The sequence below is a fragment of the Drosophila bipectinata genome, chromosome XL (genome assembly GCF_030179905.1).
Source record: "Drosophila bipectinata strain 14024-0381.07 chromosome XL, DbipHiC1v2, whole genome shotgun sequence".
Taxonomy (NCBI): domain Eukaryota; kingdom Metazoa; phylum Arthropoda; class Insecta; order Diptera; family Drosophilidae; genus Drosophila; species Drosophila bipectinata.
In genome coordinates this window covers 7,868,401-7,876,687 of record NC_091734.1, presented here as the reverse complement: position 1 = coordinate 7,876,687, position 8,287 = coordinate 7,868,401, and the positions used below count along the sequence as shown (strand labels likewise).

General features: G+C 45.8%; 1 protein-coding gene across 1 annotated transcript in view; it reads left to right on the top strand.

The window, feature by feature from the left end:
• The first annotated feature begins 3,112 nt into the window (after positions 1-3,112).
• The window catches only part of Vsx2 (Visual system homeobox 2), a 30,974-nt gene continuing 25,799 nt past the window's right edge, over positions 3,113-8,287 (top strand). Inside the window, exon 1 of the mRNA XM_070280190.1 lies at positions 3,113-4,141. Within this exon, the coding sequence (XP_070136291.1) occupies positions 3,448-4,141 (694 nt within the window). The 5' untranslated portion in view covers positions 3,113-3,447. The remainder of the gene's footprint in view (positions 4,142-8,287) is intronic.

Genomic DNA, 8,287 nt, shown 5'->3' with positions numbered 1-8,287 from the left:
GCTGGTAGCGGTGGCGCCATCTGTGGGCACAACTCTCAAAGCCCCAAAAGTCGGACTGTCGTTAACCTTTCGGCTGTGTTTTCCGACTATTGGGGCAGCAGACCCACTGGCAGAAATTAATTTTCTCACGTTACCCAAGAGGCGAGACAAAGCCCGGAGCCGAAACAAACAATTAAATAATTGAAAATTAAACTCGAAATCGGCAACAATGGACACAGCAACGGCAATAACAAAAACAATAATAAATAATAAATAATAGTAATGTGATAATCATGATTAAAAGTCACGGCTAATACAAAATGCTCCCAGTTGTACGGTAAATGCGATTTACTAAATAAAGTTACACTAACTAAAGGGTAGATGGGTTTTGAAGTCTAAAAGGTCTTTGAATTGGAACAAGTACAGGTTAAGCTATATCTATAAGTAATCATTTATAAGTCTAACCAACCTTATGTTAGGGTATTTAATATTCCTCTTTGATATAAAGTCATAAATCCCCTACTCCCCTGGCTTTTTTTGCGTCTGTCGAATCGGCTTTTGGGCCATTATCGCAGCTATTATGCTATTGTGGCGCAATTAAAGTTTCAACTAATCACACGGCAACACAATTGTGCGACAATAATATTGTTGGGGGCCACACTCCTCCGCCCCCAAGAGGGCCCCTTCAAAGGCAAAGACAACAAGATTTGTTCACTTGCGGTCGACAGCGAAACAACTTAATTACACAACAATATGTACAACACTCTGACTCTAAGCCTCTGTTGCCTCGGTGGCTGTTTTTATTATTTTTGTTTATTATTTATGACCTGGCTTTGTACCCTTTATGGGATGCTATTTCGGTTGGACTGTCTCGGCCATCACTCTCCAATCTGGCAGCTGAAGCTATTGCCCAAAAATAATCGAAAAACTGCGATGCGACTGCCCACACACTGCCCGCCAAGTAACTGAACTTTAATTGTTCATAATTAAGTTTGTCCGAATTGTGATTCGAGTCTCGAGACAATAGTGGTTGAGTGAACAAGGCCCGACACTTAATTGACAGTCGAATCGATTTTTTTTTTTGGGGCCTCTATGCTCGGCTTTCGCACTTGAGTCATAATTGAATTATTCGAAAGCGGCTCCCGACAGGACACCCGGTATTCCTCCATTTAAAAAATATATATATTTATATCCTTCAAATATATAGGTAGGACATCCAGGTAGGACAGTAAGCCGGGTTGTGTGTGAGAATCGCACGTCAAAATATTTGCAAAACAATGCACAAAGGTCCAAGCTTCTTGGAACTTGAAGGACATGCCTTCGAACCCTGAAAAAAAAGCAAAAGGAAGCCTGCCACAACCAAAACGAAGTATGCCCCTAAACAGTAGCCAATGAAGGCCAGGTGGAATTCCATCGTAGCTCCACTCGAAACTATGCCACAATCGGAGCTCGCGGTGGTATCCGATTTCAGGACACATTTCTGCGTAGCAATCATCGGCGAAATTCAATATTTATTTTGACAGGATCCCGGCGATTGTAATTGCAAGTTAATTAACAATCAGATTCCTGTAAAATACATATACATATATGTAGTTCCTTCTCGGATCTCGATTCACGATTCGCATTAAAAACGACCTCGAATCCCCGCATGAATCATCCGTCTAGTGAACGAGCCCCTGTGCTCTGTGAACCTGTGCCCACAAAATATCGGATTACCGATCCGAAATTCCACTACTACGCACTATTCCCTCCGTCTCTGTCTGGTTATTGTACCCCTCTCTGTCTAGTTGTGTGTCTGTTTCGGGCAGACTGCGTGGATCCACTCCGATCCGATCCGAACCGTAGCGATTCGTTGGCTTTCCATAATTGTGTGTGTTGGCATCTCTCGATGGCTTAATTGCCGCGTGGGCCTCCCTATCGGTGGGGGGATTCCGCTACGAGGGCGTGGGAAAAGCCAACGATCTTGGCTTTCTTCTGGAGATTCTCTTCTGGCATAATCCAAGTCTTCTAGCCACCAAACATATTCCTGGCAAACTTCCAACACAATTACCCGATGGGAGGCCCGATCCCGCAGAACAATAACCCACTTACTGCACAAAGCCCTCACTGTCGAAAATCTGCCAGCTGCGCAGCAAGGACTCGCAGGACACTGTGCTGGCTAGGATGTGTGAGTGTGTGTGTGGCTGCTAATTTACGCATTTTAATAGTAAAAGTTTTGGGTAAAATTTTAATTAGACTGCTTTTTTTTGGGAGGAGGGGGGCTCATTGTTAGCCGAGCCGACAAGTGTCACAGTGGCAGTGGCAGCAACATCTGCAGCAGCAACACTAGCAACAAACCACGCCGAGCTGTGCCGCTCGGTTCTCTTTTGTTTTTTTTTTTTTTTCGGCTATAAATTGGCGTCCTTCATTGAACGAGAGAGTCGTCCGCGAGGAGTTGCAGGATCGAGACCACCGCCCGTACCCGCCACCTCCCCGCGCGCACACTCACTCACACCAGGATGGGCCGCAAAATGGGTTCCGCACACACTGCCACTGCCACACCAACACTATTGTAACTTCAGCCACCAATACATTGATGTGTCGAGGGAAACTGGAAGTCGAATGGAAGACTGGAAGCCGTGGCGTGTGTTAGAGCAGCACGACTAGCTGTGCGCCGTTGGGTTGCCGCCGCTCTTCTCTCGCTCGCATCGCTCATGCGCCATGTTGTCGCTCGGCGGGCGAGAAGTAGCGCCCTCCCGCTTCGTTACGAGCGAGTGAACGGTGCAGGCGGTGCGACAGAGACCGCCCCGCAGCGATTTACCGTTGCCGGGCAGCGCTGTCGACGCTGGCTGCGCTGCCGACGTAGCTGTCGCTGGCAGCAGTGCTGCTGCTGCTACTGCGACTGCGATTGCGAGTGCGATTGCGAGTGCGATTGCGAAATGCTGCCTATTGCGATGATTTGAGGTCCTCCGTTTGCCGTTTACCGTTTGTTAGCTGACTGCTTCTTCCTGGCCAAAATCCAACCACCGGCAACTGAAGCAATAGCAGCAGCAACAACACCAACAACAGCAGCAAGAGCAACAACAGCAAGAGCAACACGCAACAGCAACAGCAGCAATCGTTGCTGCGACGACAAAACTCCTGGTGCACATTATTTCTGGCAACAGTTTAACGTGGAAATTATTGCGAATTTGTTGTGTTTTTGCGCGTGTCATTCAGAGGGCGACAAAAATAAAAACAAAAGACTTGCTTGCCCGCGACAGTGCAACTTTGCAGCAGCAACATCACTTGCAACCTGTCAAGGTTTTTGGTCTTTTAGGCACTTTATTTTTTGTTTTTGGCTAGTGATGATGGGTGGCTTTTCCAAGGGGCCTTTTACGAGAAAAATGTCCAATTAGCGGCGACGACACATTCAACTTGCAACTTGCAATCTGCAACTAGCAACAAGTATTGCAACAGTTAAGTCCTCAGAAGACTTGCCGCAGAAAAATGCCGCAAAGATCGCCGTTTGCCATTCAGGAGCTTCTGGGACTGGCGGTGGCAGCTGCCACAACGGCCTCCACCGGTGCAGCAGCGGCAGCAGCAACACCCGAAACTGCAACCGATCTGTCAACAACAACAACAACGACAACAGCAACACCGGCTCTAGCAGCAACTGTTGCAGCCACAGTGGCAGCAAAAGAGCGCCAAACTCCAACTCCGCCAGCGACAAAAACCACAACAGTAAACGGAGAAGTTGCAAGCTCACTTGCAACAACAACATCTGCATCGGAGGCAGCAGCAACTAGTGCAGTAGCAGCAACGACATACAGTGGCGGGTCAGTGGATGCGACGATGGAGTCGCAACAGGCACAGACGCACCACCAGCAGCAGCACCACTACCGGGAGCACCACCAGATGACGATGGCCGCGGCCTCGCGGATGGCTTACTTCAACGCCCACGCAGCGGTGGCGGCCGCCTTTATGCCCCACCAGCTGGCGGCCGCCGCTGCCGTGCACCACCACCAGCAGCACCACCATCCGCACCAGCATCAGCACTCGCATCCGCATCCGCACTCGCATCCGCACCACCCCGCCCACCATTCGCACCCGGGAGCCATGGCAGCCGCTGTGGGGCCACCGCCGCCGCCTTTGCAGCACCACCACCCGAACCACCCGCACCACCCGCTGCTGCACGCCCAGGGTAAGCTGAGGGAGGGATCTGGATTTCTTAAATATTATTCTTATAATTTTGTTTATTATTTTATTATTTAAGATTAAGATTATTTATATTTTATAATTTATTTCCAAAAAACCCTATTAGTTTGTAGATATTTTTCGCTGTGCACTGGGGCCTGCCACAATTACAATGACAATCAAAGTTTAAACGCAATTAGCAATCGCAACTGGTTTTGTCACCTGCCACACAACCTGGCGCACACACACCACTAGCACACCAAACACACACTCCCGCACACCCACACAGAGGTGGGATAAGCACTCTCACACTCTGAACCGATGTAGAGGCACAGTGGGGCTGGAGGGCCGCTTAGTTGGCATAAAAAAGAAATTAATCAACGAGGCCTGCTTGCCCCATCCAGAGTGGCAGCACTACCCCCACCCCCACCATCCAGCTAGTCCACTTAAGCTGAGCTGCTAATTGCAATACCAACTGCTTCGAGTAGAGCTGCAGTTTCCAATTGGCGATGCGAGTGTGCCAGGTGGGTGAGTGGAGACGCCACAGTGGTTGCATTGCCTTGATACTAGCTAGATTATTAATTAACTTAAGGGACTCTACAATGTAAAACAATAAAGTTGTTTATATTTTCTAGAATATTGTGTATTTTTTATTTAAATATTCAAACCTTAAACCATTTTTTTATTTATTTACGAGGCACAGCCACTGTGGCCTGCCTCGCTGATCGGCAGAAGGCAATGACACACACGCACACACTTGGAGAAAAACATCTTCAAGTATGCGAGCTCATTTGCAAGTATCCCACAGATACATCCCCAACCAAATCCAAATCCACATCAGTATTCAACATCCAGCAAGTGGCAATATCATCCCAAGTCGAGCGATGACAGCAGGGCTTTGGAAAAAGGCAAAAAAATAATAAAAGCCGATACACTTGAAGAAAAACTAGCTATCTTCCATAGTTTTGGGGGTTTTATTTCTAAGATAGAATACTTATAAACCTTGTACGTTGTGGAGACATCCATCCACACACCTCGTAATATTTAGAAACCCTATCTGTTGAAGACTTTTTCGGGAAGTGAACTTGCGGATTATCTTGCCGCTTCGAGTGGCAGCTGTTATTATTGTTATTATTATTTTAATTAGCGTTGAAATGTCATCGTCATCTCCGATCCCCGATCCACACCGTACTGACTCACTGTGCCAATTTCGGGCCGCACTTTAGCTTTGGTTTTGGTTTTTGGTTTCCGGGCCCTTTCCTTCCGCTCTCCAACTTGGATCCAACTTGGCTTTAATTATAATATTTTTTCCGTTTAATAAATGTGAGAATGGTGTTTAGACCCAATACTTTGAAATACTATATAGACTCTATGGGGTAGGGTGTACTGTATCCAGTTCATGACACTCTGGGTATTTAGTTTTGTTATTATTATTGCTTGCTTTTTTTTTTGCTTTTCCCCCGCGTCATCCTATTTAATTTTGCATATTGTCGACCCGTTCTCCATACATGTGAGAACCACGACGATTTCGGGATTTCTGTTGTTGATTTTTTTTTTTTACCCATTTACGTTCCTCAATCAAAAAACCGCATAAGTTCTCGTTCGACCGGATTCCCGGCTCAGTCCAGTGGAACCATCCGACTGCCCTCCCTTTCGGGGGACTCCTTCCCCATTGGCGCCTCCCATTAAGTGCCTTTGATCTTTTACCAAAGAAAACCAAATCGGAAAATTGGTTAGCCAAACAACAGGCCAAATAATAGAAAACCCCTCCCCCCCGTTTGAAAACCCAGATTCCACGAGCGACAAAAAAAAATGAAAAACGCTGCCAGATTCTTCTTCGCTGCCAGCAGGAACATTTAATTGACAATTTTCACTTTAGCCGCGTCGCTTTGTTGTGACAGGCGTTTTGATGTGTTTGCACACTCCGCCCATGGCCCACCAGTCCACCACCCCACCCACTACCCACTACCCAGTGCTATTTAAGTGTCTGCGGATTGGATTTGTTATTGCAAATCGATAGCCGAAGAGAACAAAGGCTCTGGCTGTTGTGGCAAATTACTTGCGCCTCAGAAATTAACCATTTAGAATTATTCGGATGTCAAGGCGCCGCGGAAATTGCTAAGAAAATTCTATAGAGAGGTGGGAAAATAATCTGTATACATGTGGGGGTCTTAAAGATGGAGTTTGTGGAACAAAAATTACTTATTTTAAAAGATATGTGATATCCGGTACTTATACATCCTATATGTACTACTCACTTGACTAATAAGACAATATTTTATAATATCTATTGAAGATGAAACTCTTAATCCTGGTTACTACTTATTATACAAATTCTATCTAGTATTACTTCTATGGGGTATAACGTCCTCTATACATCTATAGTAGTAACTTCTTTATCAATATCTTTGTAAGCTCTTAATCCTAAAATAGGTTTAGATACTCAAGATGTAGTCACACTCCTTAGTTTGTAAAGGTACATGATATCCGGTACTCATAACTACTTATAGTATCTACCGGTACTCATAAAATCTCCTAACTTTCTTATAATATTACAATATATCTTTATATCTATAAAGGTTTAAGCTTTCTAGCTATATTTTAGATTCTATTTAGTCCTATCTCCATGTTAGTATCTCTAATAAGGACGTTTTTAAATGCTAAGGATATAGTTCTCCTACTTACTTCTTCTGAAGAGATGTATAATACCCGTTACTCATACCAAACCTTTAAACCTGTATGTCTTTCTATCAAACCTACCTAACATCTATCTTATATCTATAGAATCTAATCATTAAGCTCTATAAAGGAGTGACTATGTCTTAGATATTATGTCTTAGAACCATTTCTAGTTAGGCTACCCTAGGCCCCATCTATCAACTATGGTATCCCCCTAGTATCCCTATCAGTAGGCATAGTTTCCAATACCCTGGGGCAGTGTGTGTTGCATTTTGCTGCTAATTGCTGCTTGTCAACAGCCTCTCCCCACTTGGTTGCCTCACACGGCTGCCACTGTGGCCTGTATCACCGGCCTTTGATATTCGAGACGGTCTGCTAATAGCCTGCCCCGAAGGCAACAAAAAGTGCGTTCGAGGCTGATAAAAATATTCTTAATTGTAGTTCGGCCGGACAATGTGTGCGGTCTGTCGCTTGACTTTGCTTTGATTTCGCGTTGACGTAAATTAAAAAAAAAAAAAAAGAAAAGGCGGAAGGAGCGGATGGGCGGGAAAGTGTCGGCGAACGACCTCCGTCGAGTGGGCCTACCCCCCCCACCCATTGGCAGCCCACTGGCAGCTCACTCAACCCCTCACCCCATTGTCAGAGGTGTGAAAATTTCCGACCGTCAGCTTGGCTCGAGTGCAGTTATTGTTTCACTTCGGTGTTGTTGTTGTTGTTGCGCGCCTGCACTTTGGCCCCCACCACTCTCTCTCGAAGGTAGCCACCCATCCTCCCACTCTTTCAGCGTTTTCGGCACTTTGTCACACTTTTTCGCTTTGATTTTTTTTTTTTTTTTTTGCGAATTTAAAAGTCAATTAAAGCAACTTGACGGGCGAAGTGCCGAGTGCCACTCAAGGGGTTAATTTGTCCGGGAGTGTAGGGGTGTCCAGGGCAGGGTGTGAGTTCAAGTTGGCACGGCCTTGTATAGCAGGATTAGCCGCTCAGATGCTTGAATTTAAAGGAAATAGAATTTAAAATCAACTTTTACTTTCAAACTAATAACTCTAGTTAGTAGATATTAACCATAAAGCTCGATTTGTGCCAGTCACATGGCAATCAGAGCCGGGCAATTCATGGCCTGAAAGCCTCATGCCAACTCACTGGTACATGGGCGGGGTGGGGGGAGGGGGCACTACTGGGCGAGACCCCCCTGCCGGAGAAACAGCGCCCCCGGCACATTAAAATGAGATACAGTGCGCTGCGCTAATTTTATAACGCAAATAAACACGATTTGGCACTTGAGTTTCCTCGGCGGCTGCTTTGCTTCTTCAGCGGCTTCGAAAGTGGGATTTCGGATCTTTCGGATTTGGAATTTGGAATTTTTTTACAGACATGTCTTTAGATATTTTTGTAGCAATTGTACCGACCGACCAGTGGCTTTCTCTGTCCGACGGCAGCAACACTAACAATCAACAACTCTGCTAATTATGCACAG